At 37.9% G+C, this 19016-nt stretch overlaps 2 protein-coding genes across 2 annotated transcripts; both read right to left on the bottom strand.

The window, feature by feature from the left end:
* Nucleotides 1-1464: 1464 nt before the first annotated feature.
* Nucleotides 1465-2415, bottom strand: LOC104856759 (olfactory receptor 5D13). The gene has a single exon (XM_010616251.1). The coding sequence runs from the start codon at nt 2413-2415 to the stop codon at nt 1465-1467; it is 951 nt and encodes a 316-aa protein (XP_010614553.1).
* A 7407-nt stretch (nt 2416-9822) lies between these two features.
* Nucleotides 9823-10845, bottom strand: LOC104856823 (olfactory receptor 5D13). The gene is made up of 2 exons (XM_010616333.1): nt 10361-10845; nt 9823-10297 (listed from the first exon to the last, which is right to left on the bottom strand). Exons 1-2 carry the CDS (start codon nt 10843-10845, stop codon nt 9823-9825), a joined length of 960 nt encoding a protein of 319 aa, XP_010614635.1.
* Nucleotides 10846-19016: the final 8171 nt, after the last annotated feature.

Genomic DNA, 19016 nt, shown 5'->3' with positions numbered 1-19016 from the left:
CAATCATACTCAGAGACTAAGCTATAAAGAGAATCTGGAATACTTACATGATGAAATATTAAACAGGAGCAACTTTAATGACAGTATGAAATATATCCCACTTCAATAAAGTCATATTGATAATCTGTAAAGTATGATAAGTGAAATAAACCCCAAAGAATTTCCTTCCATTAGTTTCTCAATAGGAAATAAATGGCATTTGGTGAGGGACATGTTTAGGTAGAAAAATCTCTAGATAAACAAATGTATTAACAGGATGTAAATCTTAATTTGGCTATTGTTGAGAGATGGAGGAAAGTGATACAAGTTTTGGAGGGGTAGGAATTTTTCATTTATTGATCTACCGGGGAGTTAAATGTTCATTTAGAAATTGTTTTACAATATATTTTAAAGTTCAAGTAATGACACCATAGTTAGTCAAGTTCACATTTTTCAGGGAGATTTATTTTTATATATGTGTAAATTTATAATAGGAACTGTTAATTATAGCTCAGGGAGAGAAATAAAGAGAAATTACATTTAAAATTTTTAATGGATAATCTATGATTACTTACAAAATCTTAGGGAACATGGGGAAGTAGGTTAATTTTGGATTAACTCCTCTGGATCAAATTTATTATGTGGTTCGCTGAACAGAAACATGAAGAAATAGTCAATCTTGTGGATGTAAACAATACGACTCAGCGATATGCTTGGGAGAAGCTATAAAAGATACGTAAGTTTCTTCACTCTGAGGGTGTGAAGTCACACACTGATGAGTAGATAAATTCACGAGAAGAATGTGGGGCAAAAGGTAAAATTAAGTGACTATGGTCTTGTGTCAGTAAATAACTGGTATAAGTATGATGGCCTGGGAATTGAATTTTACCCATGAATATTAATTAGCAGCACTTGAACAGCTACTCTTGAAATATAAGAAAAAACTGAGCAATGCATATAGATAGCAGCTAATATTTTTAAAACTGGTTTTCTCACATTCAGACCAAGTTTTAATAATAAAGCCTGAAGAACTCATTTTATTTGAATACAGAATTACAATAAACTAAAATTTGTGTTTTCTGAAATTTGCTGAGTAAGCTTATGACATATGTGGTTTCAGTAAGAATCCAGTAGAGGCAGCTATCTTCTGCGTTCCCTGAACTCTCATGAAGCACAGCTTAGAGCGCAACCATAATGCAAGGAGTGAGTTCCCACATCCGCATTACGTCATTGTTGCGTCCAGAGTGTCCAGTGGAGAGACGTTGAAATTTAATTAATTCAGAAACTCAAACTTTAATGTTTAGGAGTGCATTATACTGTATCAAAGCCAGAGGAAAAATGAGTCCTTCTAAACAATGAAAACATTATTCAAAAATTTAATTGGTTATAGTATAATAAAAAATCCACTCAAAGCAAAAGTATCAACAATAAGGTAGATGAAAATATGAGATATGATTAAGACAGATAAGCAAGCCTCTGTTTGAATTATGTGGATTGAGAACACAGTTTGGATTTGATTAGCCTCCTGACAGTCGCTTTCACGTCCTTGTTCCTGAGGCTGTAGATGAGGGGGTTCAGCATGGGGATCAGGACTGTATACAGGGCGGTGAATACTTTGACCAGCAGCCAGGAGCTCTTGGAGCTGGGCACACAGTACAGCAGGAGGATGATGCCGTGGAAGATGCTGATGGCCGTCAGGTGGGAGGTGCAGGTGGAGAAGGCCTTTTTGAGTCCACCCTTGGAGGGCATCCTGACGATAGTCACCACAATGACCACATAGGAGGCGAGGGTGATCAGGAGGCTGCAGGCCTCACTCAGTATAGAAATTATTAGACAAGCCATCTGGCTGAAGGAGGGGTCCGAGCAGGACACGGAAATGATGGCAGAGTACTCACAGCCGAAGTGATTGATGACTTTAGAGGGGCAGTAAGTTAGTTGCAAAAGAGAATATGTCAGTATCACGGGGCACAGTGCACCCCACGTGTAAGTTCCTGCCACCAGGAGAGCACATAGCTTAGGAGACATCGCCACTGTGTAGAGCAGAGGGTTACAGACAGCCACGAACCGGTCATAGGCCATCACTGCCAGCATGAACATCTCTGTGATCACACACGCACAACCAAAGAAAAACTGTGTCATGCATCCTCTGAAGGAAATCATTCTTTCTTTCGCAGTTAAAGTCTCTAGGAGTTTGGGTGTAAATACAGTGGAATAGCAAATATCTAAAAAGGAAAGATGGCTGAGAAAAAAGTACATGGGTGTGTGAAGTTTGGGATTGATCCTAATGACAACAAGTATGCCCGAGTTCCCCAGCAGAGTGACAGTGTAGATGGTGAGGAACACCAGGAAGAGGGGCTCCTGGAGCTGGGGGTAATCTGAGAACCCCACCAGGATGAATGAGGTCACCGAGCTCTGGTTTGCCAAATCAAGCACCATGGTTGTTAAAAAAATGGAAGAAAAACACCAAAACTTGAGAATGAGTTGCAGAAACAGTGAGGATCACCATAAACAACAAAGCTAATTGTGGTCAGTTTTCATTCACCAGTGCTCTGCTTCTCCTGTTTTTCTTAAACCACTGACTGACTTTGCTTATAGCAAGTCAGAGTTGTCTTTCAGTACCATGGGTTTCTTTCCTGGAAATAAAAAAAAATATTACAATGATATTATTTCATAAAATGTATCTCTGTGCTACTGTGCACTACTTAGATTGGTAATGAAAATGTATTTGTATGAAAAGATAAACTACATGTAGCAAATTGAAAATCCAGGCAGGTCAGAGTAGTCATATGACCACAGGAGTGGGATATTTTAGAAGATTACATATTTTACATATACATAAATAAACAAAACAGTACAATTTTAGGGGCATGGAGTGTACATGAAATACATTTATAGTTTTATAGTGACCTCTTGAATTTTATCATGTTCTAGACATACCTCATTATCAAGAAATCCTATAACATCGTTTAAGGTATACTTCAGTTCTGTGATAAAGTTTTACTGATAGCTCTCTTCTGTAATTATTTCACCATCATATGGTCCATTATTATATTATAAATTCAATAATATAATATGAAACATTTTCCTTAAAATGTATTTTGAATATATTTTCAATATTTCATATTATTTATGTTTCTTGCATATTCTGTTGTCAATATATGTTGAAAAAACAGAAATAAGCAACCATTATACACCAGCAACTATAAATTCCAAATCCTCTAGTACTATAAAATTACTACACACACAAGACAAGCAAAACCCTTCTCTTTATGAGGCAAACTTTGGTGTGGCATTTTAGGAGTATGCCAACATTTCTAATATTGAAAAAATATGAACTTTTTGTTTTTAAAATTCATTAGAAGCATGAATAGTTCAGATTTTATATCATAATGTCTAAATAAAAGTACTGGTGATGGAAATCTTCTTGGAGATCCCACAAATGTGATTGAACCATCTTGAACACATCTGAGAACTGTGGACACTTTTGACCTTGACTTTTAAAATCGAAAGTCTCCTGTGAATAAAATCCACCATTACTGATCCCAACCAGTTATTCCACCTCCAGTACTGTCTAATAGGTAGAGGATTTGCTGGATCTCTTTGAATGTTATTTAGTTTGTCATGGGTGTGGACAGAAGACTTGCCTTTATGTACAGGAGCTGTTTATCTGGTTATAGTCCTGCATGTTCAGAGTTTTGACAAAATCTGTTACTAGTGCAAGGAAGCCTGATGAAACTATCGTATCACCAAAGGCTCAACAAGGTGTCCTGGAGACAGAATTCCTAGAATGGATAGACTATTCTCTGCCAAATAGTAATCAAGTGACCTTTCTGAGATTCTCCAAACCATTATCCAAACATGACTAGATGCAATTTAAAAGCAGAGAACTTGTAATTATTTTTAGGGGCATTGTGTTCATCCTCCCTTAGAGAGATTCTTATTCTATTCCTTACACCAGAAGTCCTATGGGTATATCTGAGAATCCTTCTTTAAATCTTGCAATTGAAAGAAACCATGTCACTAATCATCACAGTCAGTTTTATATACAAACATTTGTCTTAGAATGTACTTTTTTTTTTGTTTTTGGGACAGGGTCTCTCTATGGGTTTCAGCCTGGACTTGAACTCACTATGTTGCCCAGGCTGGCCTCAAACTCACTGCAATCCTTCTGCCAAGGCCTCCTTAGTACTGGGATTACAGGCGTGCACCACCACATCTGGCTGGATGTGCTTATTGATATTAAATTTAATTTATTTTTAGGAACTAATAACTATGTTCCTATCATGTTAGGTAAAAACAAATGCAAATTAACAACAGTGAAAGAGCTACAGTGATATGGTGGCTTGTGCCCTCAGTTTTAATGAATCATGAGCCCACGAGTTGGAGACCAGTGTGGGCAGCATAGCGAGACTGTCTCAGGGTGGGAGAGAGAAGGTTGCTTCTCTTTTAAGAGATAGACTTTCAATTATATCACTTGGATAGTTTCTTCTACTTTTTCTTTGGTAAACATCTTTACTCTGTGTTTCCATTTACTTCTCAGAGAGCTTAAAAATACGTGTGGTGTCTTCTCTGTGTTTTTGGTGTAGCGTTAACGTTTGTTGAACAGGTAGAATAACAACAGGAGATGGGTTAGTGTGCTATATTTAGAGCTTGCTAATTATTTGAATTTCCTGCAGTCAACTCTGATGCCATTTTTTGCTCATGGATCATTGGTCATCCATAAACCTTAGCTTTGCACACAAAGAATTTGGACAATCCAGAGAATTTTGCACTTGCTATATTTTATGTCCTGCTTGATTCTTATTTCCCATTTCTATTGACATGACTTTTCACAGACCCCTTGACATACTGCTTGCCTTCTATCAGGGCTATTTACCTAGAATCTTTTCATATAATTCCATTTCTATTAAGCATGCTGATCACTGTGAATATTCTATTTCTCTGCACACCACTATAATTTGAGAAATTTGTAAACCTTTGAGAAATATTCTCTAAGTTCTGAGAAAGAACCCACTTTGCATTAATAATATGCTTTTACTTTTGCAAGTGCAGAGAGTCATAGCAGTGTAGAAGTCTCAGGAGAACCGCAGATGTCTCTTCCTTACCCATCTCTCAGTCGTTTTGGTTGCAAGGTCTGCATGCTTTGTGTTTACAAAAAAAATGGGCACATGAAAATGCACAGAGGATATAGTAATTGCTAAAATAATGGCGCAGTAACAACTTTGTGAAAGTGCTATTCTTTGGAAGTAACTGAGTCTTTGGATTGTACAAATCTGTCATACTCATGTCCAAAGAATTAGAAAAGCAAAAAGAAAAAGGATGTCTTAAGAATTTATAGGTCAGGAGTACTTTTAGTTTTAGAATTACCATTCCATTCTGAATTCAAATTTCCATTGATTTCTCTGTCCAGTGTTACATAGTTCATATTCCTTTTCTTTCCAAACATCTTGTACCTTTCTGCTTATCATGTAATAATCTCCATTTGTGATTCCAGTAAAGACCGTCAGAAAAAAGTGGAAAGCTAAGAAGCATTTAAGGCGTCCTTCCCTATTCACACCCACTTTTATCACCTTTCCTTTGCATGGAAAGATTCGTAATAGTTCATGAAAGTCCAATCCATGGATCTCTTACACTTGAAAAAGACGATAAGTTAAAACATCACTTGAGGACAAAATGCATTGAGGTAGAACTATTCCCCTTGGACTTTTATAAGGTCCCCAGGAAGTGTACACACATTATTTTGTCACGAAATATAACATTTTTTATAAAATAAATATAACATCATTTATAACTGATTTTTAACAGTTTTATTCTATAAAAAAAATCATTTGTTTCCATATATCCACTCAAATGGCTTTCCTCCTCTGGAGTTTTGTAGTGTATCCTATTCCAACGGTGAGCACCCTACAGGTCTCATCCAAGAAATCCGGTTAATCCAATTCACTATTTTTGTCCTGATCTATTTTCCTTGAACCCCATTTATCCAGAAGTTTAAAAAAGTTCTGAAAGACTTTGTTATTTTTGTATGCACGTTTCCATATGTGCTGGACTTTGTATTTCATAAACTCATGAATTTCATTAATACAAGGCTTATATTTAGAACTCCTAGGGTCGGGGATTTAGCTCAGTGGTTCCATAGCCTAACTCGAAAGCTCAAGGACCCTAATTTGATCCCAGTTACCCCCAAAAAACAAACATACAGAACTCCTAATTTATCTTACAAAGCATACAAAGACATAGTTTTAAACTTGGTAAAATGATAAAGAAACAAAGGAGAATATAGTGCCTTGGATTTGCACCATTAGATGAATTAAATAGACGTTACCATCTTGGACTTCAATAAATCTCATAGTGGATGAAAAGATGCACAACTTTGGAGAAACTCACCAAAGTCCAGGTTTTCCTGATCTATATTATGTACTCGATGATTTCTTTGCCATTATTAATAAACCACAGGCACAACATCCTTCAAAATTAAGATGTACTTATAAATGTTTCCACTGGGTGACTCTTGCAAAATAACATCAAATAAATAACCAAAAAATAATAATATTCTAAGTGTCAAAATATCCTGGAGGAAGCATAGTGTTACCTCAAGGTAGAGACCCTGAAATTATATTCTATCATCAGGTTGTTTTCCATTTAACTGCTCAGTACTGGGGACACAAACCCTGGAGAATCTTGAGCTAGTTGTTATGAGCTATTAAAATGTAATTAGAGGAATCTTCCTCTTCTGTTGCTTAGAATGTAATCTCATCAACAGCAGTACTACATTGATATTCACATCTTAAAATTAAAAAAAAAAACAACTTGCATCTACATTGACCTTGCACTTCAGAAAATCATTAAAATGAAACAAACCAGCCATATCTGTCTACAACCTCACAATAAATGTAGTAGATGTGCTTTCCTTTTTCTTTTCCCTTTGTTTATAAATTTGCCTATGTATCTTTATAGGAATATATTTAACATTGTATTGAACATATTCTTGAATCTCAACTTAAAATCTTGATACTAATTCTTGAATATTCTTTCAATGGGGCTTTGGAGAATTTGGTTTTGTTTGATGCAAAGATTTTTCTGTAGATATTTCGCATTTTCCTCAATATATTCCTACGGGTGATAGCACTAGGGTCTTACATTCACCTACTGTAATTCCAACATCTATCCCTGGAGGCCCCAAATTTGGGAAAAAAGACAGTGATGTCAGTGCTTGAACCACAAAAATACCCCCATGATGGTTGTTGACAATGAAATGCTGAGAAATACATGTAGATATATGAAAATGAGAGAGACATGCAAAGATAATTTTAACGTATTCCAGGGAAGCTAGACTTGGAACAGTTAAAAAAAATGGTAGACCAGAAGCCAGGCACACTGCCAGAGGCCTGTAATCCCAGCACTTGGGAGGCTGAGGCAGGAAAATAATCATGAGTTCAAGTCCAGCCTGGGCTTCGTAGTGAGTCCAAGGTTAGCCACAACAGCATAGGGAGGACTTTATCTCAAAAAAATTGTAGACTAAGATCAAGCAGCTAATTAATGCTTGACTTTGAGGGTGTGAGGTACTTTTTGTATGGCATGTCTAGCAGAAAGTGAATACATCCTTGCTTGTTAGTTTTTCTGTTTGATACCACAAAAACACTGGGTCTGGTATTTCAGTTGAGGTCAAGTTAGTCATTCTCCAGTCCTAATTGCTTCTTTTTTGTCATTGAATAGCTGATGCCAGAATAAGAAATATGAGCAATTTATAAAGTCTTGTTATATGGTACAATCACAGAAGAAACTGGCTGAAAAATAACTGAAATCTCTACATTTTTCTGAGAAGTGAAAATGAATATAAAATTACTTCAGTCACATTTTCAAAAAGTAATACAAATTGATGCACCACTCATTGATAAAAATGGCCAAACTACTGTGATAAACATACAGTTATAAACATATGTTCTTGTTCTAGGATGTATGGAAGAAGCAAAATGAACAGTGTCAAATATAATTTACATACATGAGAATCTATACTTTATAAAGAAAATATATTTCATTTTTCTACTGTAAAATTTTCAATGCCAAAGAGCCCATGTAATTAAGTGTAAATATTTTTATGCAGTGTTCAATGATGAACATCTTTCCTTTTAATAAATTTATATAATGTAGTAAACATTTTTATTAAACTCTAATTCTTCAGATCATCATATAAAAATCTATACTAACTGAATGTTGGCCCGAGTAGTTACACGTTAGCATAAATTAAGGTGGATACACTGTATTACATCTAAAGCACAGATTTAGTGTGAATGGGCCTAAATTTCATCCTTGGCAATTCTTGTCATTTAAATGTTATTTTAGTAAACAGTAGGGTTTACAGATACTGGAATATTAACTGAATGTTAACAAGGACTTGTGTGCTGATTTGATGTGGAACAAATGTATCTGTACTATAAGAATAAATAATAACACTGAAGTTACATGTGGTAGATTAAGATTAATCTATTACTTAAGATTAATTAAAAATCAAGAAGAACCCTAACCATAAGCCACTCAATTTTACAAGTAAGAACATGACAGAGTGAAATGATGGTACCAAGAAAATAGCCATGGTATTTGGAGAGGTCTAGGTGGGGCTCTGAGAATTCCCTCCACTAGAAAGCTGTCCAGTCTCAGGAAGCAGTAATGATCATTGGAGCTCCTATTTCATGAAAAGGAGGAGACAAAGTGCTTTTGTGGCTAATGCAGGTTACAGAGCAGGAAAGAGTAAAAATGGAACTATGTTCACATAAATTTATTACCCTGGAGCCATGAATCGATAAGGTAATTAAAAAGCATATGGATATTTAGGAACCCAAAGTACATAAATTCCCCAAAGAATAGGGTGCAGCTACTAACCAAGACTTAGGTTTCTGGATCCTGCAATTGCCCAGAATGGAGTTTTGCAAACCATCCCTGTCAGAAGCCGTCACTCCGAACACAAGTGGATCTGCCCCAGAGAACGAGTGCACAAGGAAGGACGGGGGAGGTATCCTCTGGAGGAGAAATGAATAGTGCCACTCAGTAATAAAAGCTTTCACACAACTCCTAGACATTAGATCAACAGTGAAAGTCTTTCAAAATAGAAATAGAGAAGGCTGGGTCATTGGGCATCCTAGAAAATCAAGTCAACAAGGTAGCCCCTTGGTGGAATGTGGTGGCCAGGGGGCCCAAGATGACTGGTGAGCTTGTTTCCAAAGGATGCTCTCCTATGGGGCGATCTCTAGAAAAGCTGCATTATTCTCATTTTGCTGTTGCAAAGACATTATTTCAACACCTTTCTTTGAACTGTGGTTTCCTACATAGTTACTCAAAAATGAGCAATTCGTATGGAGAAGAGCTGATATTTTCAGCATCTGTTTGCTAAACTACATTATTTTTATAATAAAAAACCCAAACCCTCACTGTATTTGACATGAAATTTAAAGGGGAGACTAAGGAATGTGTGTTATAGAACTTGGTGACTAAAAAGAGTGGATCATGGGGACATTTGTACAGATGGGGCAAAGCCAGTTATTGTCTCTGTTTATAGTATTTTTATTAAGGACAACTTGAAGTTAAGGCATAGGAAGCAAGTCCTAAATATAGATCTCTTCTTCATTATGATTTTCATAATTTTCTGTGAAGACATATTTAAATAAAAATTTTTAAAAGTGTATCAGAGTATATTTGTATTAAAACAAAAAAATAAATGTTCTAAATACTGAACACCATTGAGTAGTTAATATTTGGTTGAGGCAAAACATAATTACATATTCTTTTAAAGCTAAAGTTTTATTACCAACATAAAAGTGGATGGAGGTAGGATATATAAAAGACTAATTACTTGAATTGAATTGAGTGAGGATGCAACTTGGATATGATTATCTTCCTGACAGTCTCTTTTACATCCTTGTTCCTGAGGCTGTAGATGAGGGGGTTCAGCATGGGGATCAGGACTGTATACAGGGCGGTGAATACTTTGACCAGCAGCCAGGAGCTCTCGGAGCTGGGCACACAGTACAGCAGGAGGATGATGCCGTGGAAGGTGCTGATGGCCATCAGGTGGGAGGTGCAGGTGGAGAAGGCCTTTTTGAGTCCACCCTTGGAGGGCACCCTGACGATAGTCACCACGATGACCACGTAGGAGGCGAGGGTGATCAGGAGGCTGCAGGCCTCACTCAGTATAGAAATTATTAAACAAGCCATCTGGCTGAAGGAGGGGTCCGAGCAGGACACGGAAATGAGGGCAGAGTACTCACAGCCAAAGTGATTGATGACTTTAGAGGGGCAGTAAGTTAGTTGCAAAAGGGAATATGTCAGTATCACTAAGTGATTGATGACTTTAGAGGGGCAGTAAGTTAGTTGCAAAAGAGAATATGTCAGTATCACGGGGCACAGTGCACCCCACGTGTAAGTTCCTGCCACCAGGAGAGCACAGAGCTTAGGAGACATCGCCACTGTGCAGAGCAGAGGGTTACAGACAACCACGAACCAGTCATAGGCCATCACTGCCAACATGAACATCTCTGTGATCACAAACATGCAAATGAAGAAAAACTGTGTCATGCATCCTCTGAAGGAGATCGTTCTTTCTTCCACAATTAAGATCTCTAGGAGTTTGGGTGTAAATACAGTGGAATAGCAAATATCTAAAAAGGAAAGATGGCTGAGAAAAAAGTACATGGGTGTGTGAAGTTTGGGATTGATCCTAATGACAACAAGTATGCCCGAGTTCCCCAGCAGAGTGACGGTGTAGATGGCGAGGAACACCAGGAAGAGGGGTGCCTGTAGCTGGGGGTAATCTGAGAACCCCACCAGGACGAATGAGGTGACAGAGCTCTGGTTTGCTAAATCAAGCAGCATGATATTTTAATTTTTTATAAAATAAAAAGGAATGGAAGCAGAAAAACCGAAATAAGTCGAGTTAGAATGGGCAAGGTTCTTTTGCAGACGGTCTTGTGCCGCTGTGCATAACTCAGTGGAGTTGATGATGATCAGTTTGAACTTATGGATGATCAGTCTTTGGAGTTTTCAATCTGGGCATATAACTTCATTCTTCGGTACTGTACTTTTAAAAATCTAGAAAAAAAATACAGTAAATCCCAGACTTGCAAATATTCAAGTTGCGAACTTTCACAGGTAAGAATGGACTTGGTGTCACGAAGAAATCAAGGCTGTGAACAAATCAAGGAAGTAGCTCACTGCCCAGTGGACTTCATCGAGTTGTGGTGCTGTGCTCAGTGTGCTGTGTGACAGTGGGCAGCAGTCTGGTCCAGTTGGGCTACCCTACGAAAGTACCAATGGCATATTCCTCCCAATACTGAGAAAATAATAATTTTATGGAACTAGAAGAAAAAATAATCATCAAACAGTCTCAAGCTGGAGAATAAAGCATTATATTACCTGATTTCAAAATATACTGCAATACTTTACTTGTTAAAAGAACACTGTATTAGAAAGACTGGCAGAAGGTCTACTCTGGGGCATGGGATTTAGTTCAATTGTGCCACTGCCTGCCTCGCAGCACAAGGTCCCCAGTTTGATCCCAAAAAAGAGGTTTACTCTGATAAAATAGAATAAAAGCAAACCCAAACACCATAAAACAATTGATTTTCAACACACAGGGGGAAGGAGAAATCTTCTCAGTAATTGGCTAGAATGAGAAATCCACATGCTGACTTATGAGACTAGATCCTTCCCTATTATGTTAAAAATTAAGTCAAAATGGATTAGTGACTTCAATATGAGACCTGAAACTAGGAGAAGGAAACAAAGCAGTTGCTTCAGGATATTGGAATATGAAAGGGTGCTTGGAACAAGATCACAAAAGCACAAGGACGAAGAGCAAGAATAACATCAAACCAAAACTCATGTGCATGACAAGGAAATTGCACAGGAGAGTGAAGAATGTGAAGTTAAAATATCTGCAGAGTATAATTCTGAAGAGGACCTGTTACCAACCACGGATAAGCAACCAAAATAGTAAATACAAAGAAATGTGATAATCTGTTTGAAAACTGAGCAGTAAACTCAGTGGACCTCACTCAAAAAAAGATGTACAAATCTACAAAAAGTTGTCAACCATCACTTACTGTTAGAGAAATGCAAATCAAAATCATGAGCTATTACCTCAGAATGGTTATGATAAAAGCACAACAAATGCTGATGAGAAATGGAGAAAAAGGAAAGTTTCCTCAATGTGAATGAGAATGAGAATGCAAAGAAGTACAGAGGACAGCCCTGATATAAAGCAGCAGTGATGTCCTCGAAAACAATAAAAAAACCCTAGGGCCAGGGATGTAGCTCAGTGGTGTGGCCGCCTGCCTCACAAGCACAAGGACCTTAGTTTGATCCCTGATACCAGGCAAAACAAAGAACCAAAAACAAATCCCCTACAAAACTCTACTACCTTATGATCTTGTAATCCGTCTGTTGAGTTTATCCAAAGGAAATAGAATCAATGTGTTGACAAAACTGTCTCCACTCCCATGTTGATTTCAGCACCGTTCGCAGAAGCCCTGATACAGCCTTCCCTACAATGACCTAAATTTTGTGAGAGTGCTTTATGTTGAAAATGCAGCTCACTCAAACTATGGCATGTGCTGTTCTATAATAGTTCTAGAAAGCACGCTGACACATTGTTTTGTCAGTAAGTTTAATTTTCAATTGATTTCAATAGTTTAAAAACTTTACTCTGTTAAGAATGATTAATTCTTGTAATCCAGAGAAATAGCCTCTTTTCTAGTGTGTTATACATGTTCTGCTTTAATTACAAGTTCTGACATAGCTCACCTAACAAAAGGTACTTGTTTAATCAAACTATAACTATATTTTCCTTTCACCTCGTTAAGCACAATATGTATAACATACCTGGCATGTTTTTATTGTGTGTGTGTGTGTATATGTATGTATGTGTATGTGTGTGTGTGTGTGTGTGTGTGTGTGTGTTTGTATGCTTTAACTTTTATTTTTCCCGAATTCTTTTAATTTCACCAGGACAAAACATACCTCAATTAATTACCCATAGTATACCTAACATAAAATTTAAAGACATAGTTTCAAACTCAATGAAATGAGCCCAGAAAGAGTCAAAGCAAAGTTCAGCACCCTGTGCATGCACTGCAGGGTAAACTAAGTAGGTATTATTGTCCTTCAGCTCCAAAATTCCTCCGAACTTTTTTTCCTTGTTTCAATATTCATCACATAAAAATGATGCTGACCAATGAAACAGCTTACCAACAGCTACATTTTTTTCCAATGCACATTTTAAAGTTGATTACCTCCCTGTCCTTGTTAAAAAAGATGTGCACAACTTTCTTCCAGATTGAAATGTATTCCTAAGTTTTCTCATTACTTTAAAAATCATGAGTAACTCTTGCCAAAGAGACTTCAGTGATGATGCCCAACTAATGATGTGGCAACTAAAAGAAACTGTGAGGGGATGCAGACTCCTCATGGGAGAGTCAGAGAGGAAAACTACATTTACCTATTTGTCCTTGGGGACTCAGACCTTGGAGAATTCGAAATGTGTTGTTATGAACAAAAAGCAAAGCAATTAGAGAAAATTTCTTCCTCTGTGACTTTGAATATATTTTTTTCCTAATCATTAATATATTGATAGACACACCTTTAAAAACAATTTAAAAGAGCAAACAACTTACCTCTGTGTAAAGGTTGTAACTCTGGTAATCAAGGTAAAACCAAAAGCTTGGCTATGTCTGTAACATCAACATAAGTAAACTGATCTTTGAAAAATACCTGCTGTTTTTTGTTATTTTTGCTTCTACTTTATAGATAACTTACTTTGGCATGTAAGCCAAAACTGAGGCAATAAAAACAGCTGAGGTCTTTTTAAATTAGAAATATTCCTGCAGCATCTTATTTTTAAAATTACTAATTTTCAATATTACTGCATTCCCACGGTCAATTCCAGTGGTCCAGGTTTCACTCTGAATGGTACCCAAATTTGGATGAAGTCATCTGTGGTCACAGCGCTAACTTCTTTTCGTCTTCCAATATAACATTTGTATTTTAGTCATCACTTTATAAGCTTTGAATGCACTTTTATATTTAAAATCCAGAACTGGATATTTCCACAGAAGGGAGGGTGAAGAGATAGGAGAAGGAGACAGAAAGGGGAAGGGGAGGGAGGGAAAGAGAAGAGAAAGGGAAATGAAAGGGGAAAAGGAGGAGGAAGGACAGGAGAAGAACTGTTTAATCAATGGAAACCTTTTAAAGATTATATATTGTATTTCAGAGAGTAGAATTCATTGGAATACTTGCAGAAAATCAATGTTTTCCTTAATGATTTTGATTTTTGTACTCTATTAAAAATCAGCACATCATATTACAGTGATCCATGCACACCCATCTTTATAACAGCACCATTCATAATAGTTAAATCTTGGAAGCAGCCTGTGTGCCCATTAACAGATGCAAGGCAAAAGAAAATGGGGTATTTATACAGAACGGAGCCCTACCCTGCCTCAAAGAAGGATAAACTTGAGTCATTTGTAGGAAAGTGGATCTAATATTAAGTGAAATAAACCAAACACAGAAGCTTAGACATTGCCTGGTTTCTCTTGTAGGAGAAACCCCAAGCATACATAAAGAACAAAATTAAGGATAGACAACGGGAGGTAGGGAGATAGACTTTTTTCAAAGGGAAAGAGGATCAAGGGATGCAGGGAGGATCAGGGAGGGAGGGAAAGGGGTCCAAAAAGCAATTAAGGTGTACACGCACAAGCTCCTCATGCGGAATGTAAACATTGCGTGCTAAGAATATGTTCTAATAGAAATAAATTCATGGATGCATCCAGGCCATCTGCACTGTCGTCTGTACCATCGTCTAGGGATGCGGATGTAGATGCTTGCGCTTTACTTCAGTCCTGGGACCCAGTGAAGGATGCACAGTCCATGCCTACATTCTTTCATTTTGAAATCTTACACCCAGGCTTTCCGGCACCATTTATTGAAAAGATTCTTTACCATGGCAGGAGGGTTTGACAGAGGCATGCTGTGCAATCCATGGCAACCGGAAGTGAAAAAAGAAGGAAGAGTCTGGAACGTGATTACAGGGGAAGTGTCCAGCCCACACCCCGGTGACCTCTCTCTCAGGAAGCCCCACCTCCTTTCAGCATATTGAGCTACTGAACTCATCAGTAGAAAATTTACTTATGGATACAGATCACTCCCATGTTGCAGTCAGCTTCCAAGTACATGAGGTTTGGGGGGATGCTTAAGATCTCGACCACAACGGATTGGAAGAAAACTTACTGTTTATCAGGAGCATCTTAGCTGCACAGGGAGAACAGGTGTGAAGGAAAGCAGGGTGGCCAGGGGAGTCAACCTTAGAGAACCTTGGCTACTTTTATTGTCCTGAGCTGCAAACAAAACAATCTGAAGAAAATCCTTCCTTCTTAGACTATAATTAATTTAAATCGCTAAGTCATGTAGGAACTTGAACATGGTGATCTTCTGGTTGTAAGAAAAATGCAACAGCAATCAACGTGTTATTCATTTATTTATTTATTTATTTATTCTTTGTTTTTTGAGACAGGGTCTCACTATGTAGCTAGACTGTCCTGGAATCCACTATGTAGCCCAGGCTGGTCTCGAACTCACAGTGATCCTCCTGCCTCAGCCTCCCACATGCTGGGATTAGAGGCAAAACAGCCTTATTGATGAGAGGATGGAGGCTTTAAATCCACCAGTTGTTACTCTCATGCACAGTTCTGCAAGCTTCACGTCAGAGAAGAAATTCAGCGGTGCTGGTGTGACTCCCAAACTGGTAACAACGCTGTTTAGCGAGTATTCACTTTTAAAGCATGTACATGGATAGTGGCATTGGAAAACACAAAGGACCACGATTGTTTCAAGGGATTTGAGGTAAACTTGGAAAAACAATAGAAATTGGCAGGTGAAATTCAGCCACTTTTTATAGTTATCTGTCCAAGTGTCAGCTATTTTTAATGCATGACTAACAAAAGTAAATGTTTGCTTGGAAGCCTCTGTGGCTGACCCACATCAAAAAGTTTGGTGTGGTGTTTCAATTAAAGTCATGGGAGAGATTAAATCACTGAAACACCTTTAAAGTCTAAGCAAGAGATCATTTTAAAACAGGTCACTGAAAAACAAAAGCTTTTCTTTATCTTTTCCTATTTTAAACATACCCAGAATGATGTATAAGTCAAAAGTCAAAGTATAAAGACTGCTGAAGGCCATGTGCTAACAAGAGCAATTATACAATTAATTATTTCCTTTAAGTTATTAGTTACCTGTGTTATTACATTGCAGTTCTAAATGGTAATAGTCTATGTTGTTTTTCCAAAATGAGAAGTTTTGGTTAAGGAATTTGTGCACTGATACTAATGTCTCAGCACCTACCACTGTGTAGTTTCCTTGCAGCTTTAAGTAAATATTTTCATAAGCTGTGCAAACGTATTTGGACTCAGAGAACCAGACTGCTTCTGTAGTATAGACTTGCTGGGGTCAGAGAAGAATTCCAATAAAATTCGGTGACTGAGACACTCTCAAGCATGTAAAAATGACAAAACTGACTTAGTTCTATAAATTGTCATCTTTATTATCCCAGAAATGACTAAAAAAACAACAACAACAAATGAATAATTATTATTCAAGGTGTGACAATCTCTGAATGAATAACTCTTACAAAGGAAGAAAGTTTCTCATTTAGGATACAAAAGTTGACCTGATCTGAAAGGATGGGGATGGGAGATAAGAGGGAAATGTCAGAGTGGGCTGGGATCAATCAGGACAAGTCAGTGCCAGAGAATGCCTGAGGTCTTCAATTAATGCAGCTGTTTTTCTGTTACCACTGATGTACACTTGTGATTCTTTCCTCAGCATACACAAGAGCTGGAATCTATGTTTAGGATCCATCCTATGCTATTATAAGTACATTTACTGCTCTTCTTTTAACACTTTGCATCATTCTCAAAGTAATTACTAAGAATGCAAGACATCAACAAAAAAATTCTTTTTTACAAAGAAGCACTGAGCAGATATTAATACAAAACTTTCTTTTCAAAGACCTAAGAGAAGCTAGTGGTAAAAGTGAAATAAGTCAGGCAGACAGCCTTAGAATATGCCACGTTTCCTCTTCTTTGAAAAACTCACAGTCCATAACCTGCCAATGAGGACCAAAATGGAAGAGAGATTAAATGGCAAGAAGTTCAAACAGTTTTCCAAATTATCTATCCTCTTGCTTCAAAACTATTTTTCATGCATCTGCTAATTTGTTTCATGTAAACTATTTGTTTACTTTTAACTCAGCAGTGTCTTACCAGATAATCAGAATTTCTAACCTAGCAAAGATGATCCAAATCAGTAGTTTTCCAATAAATGAATTACTTCGTGCATTTAAAATTTCTCACCACTGCTACAAAAGAACACAACTTGTATGGAGGGGGAATCAAATTTTATTAATTTTTCATGGAAATGGGTGGATATGATCATAAGATGATATTTGACTAGTTTTATATATAATTGCATGAAAGTATACTTATTTTAAATTGCATTGAAATCTGAAATCTTTCCAAGTCTGCCCACTCCCCATAGGCTCTCTCACATTCTTGCGGCTCAGGGCATGAGTCTGTGCATTCACCATGGTGAGAGCTTGTGTGGGACACAGAGCCCACATTCCTGATGCAGCCTAAGCTTCCGGAGTTGAAGTGTTACAGAGAGAACGGATGAGGTGACGGTGACATTGGAAGTGCGGGTGAGTAGGGCCCGATGCGCACTTGGTAACTGTGCAAACGTCTCTGAACAGCTAAACTCTGGAGAGGCAGTAGCAAGCACAAGCAAGAATAACACATCGATTAAGCCATTAGCTATAGAGATGGAGATGAGAATTGCAAAACAAAAACAAAAACAAAAACAAAAAACAAAAAACAAGCAGGAGACAGGAATAAAACCAAGCATACTCACTGTGGGGCATTAAATTTTTAAAAAAATACAACTCTATAACAGACTAACTTCCTCTTAGCAAAAGGAGAGAGTGGTTGTATTACAGACACTGTGGGTCTGACTCATATGCACATAAAGGCAGGAAAGAGACTGGAGGAGACTCATCACGTCAGAAAACTGGCAGAAGTAGGTCTAAATCCCTGTATCCACCGCACCAATCAAGTGCAAAATAAATACATTTTTGTTATTATTCAAGGCATACGACTGTGGGGGGAGGTGGGCAGAGGTATACGTGAGATGGATATGCACAGATAAGGGATTTTGGAGCCAAGCGCCCCATACTTCCTGGAATGCATGGTTGGAGATGAAAAGATGGCCTGCAGGGCCACGAGTCCAAGAAGGGCCAAGCACATCGACTACACTTCTGTGTGCCAGCTCCTTGCAGGGAATCTGATTCTTTCTTCCACGTACAAGCTGTGATGGGGCACAGCACGCCCCGTGAGGCCATGAGTTCAGTCCGGGAGGAGGAGGAAAGGAGGCCAAGAAAGTATGGGCCATGCACGCTGTGCTGCATTCTTATCTGTCTTCAAGAACGGGAGGGCAGCTGATGACCCAAGAGCCCCTATTTTATGGAACGGCAGGAGGGAGGGATGATACCTGCTCATGACAGAAAATGGAGTTTACGTGCCAAATAAGCACCCTGAAGACAACCATCCACTGCTCAGCAGCTCAGTTAAAACATCAGAGTCTATTTCTCAAAAGCCGAGTGGTTATCTATTCAGGATACATCGGGGAGTTACTGTACCATTATAAAATACTAAAGGTCTGATCAGTAATTGATCATGTGGCCTATTCAACATTCTGAACAACTTCTACCAATCAAATGAAAATCAAAGACAATGACATATGCTTAGTTTTATGCCCTAGCAGCAGCTTACATTATAAGCTGGACTGGATATCAACCCTGTTGAATGGAGATTTTCTCAAAATGGGCAGCTTCATGGGTGACTTCTGCAGATGGGCTGAACTAGCTTGGCCCTGATCGTTGTCTGCTACATTCAACATTGTAGGAACCAGCCTAGGAGCTCGATCCCGACCAAGGGGTA

Source organism: Fukomys damarensis, unplaced genomic scaffold (assembly GCF_012274545.1).
Source record: "Fukomys damarensis isolate Sample0158 unplaced genomic scaffold, DMR_v1.0_HiC HiC_scaffold_73717, whole genome shotgun sequence".
NCBI lineage: Eukaryota > Metazoa > Chordata > Mammalia > Rodentia > Bathyergidae > Fukomys > Fukomys damarensis.
The sequence above is the reverse complement of the archived record's forward strand: the minus strand, read 5'-3'. Positions and strand labels throughout refer to the sequence as shown.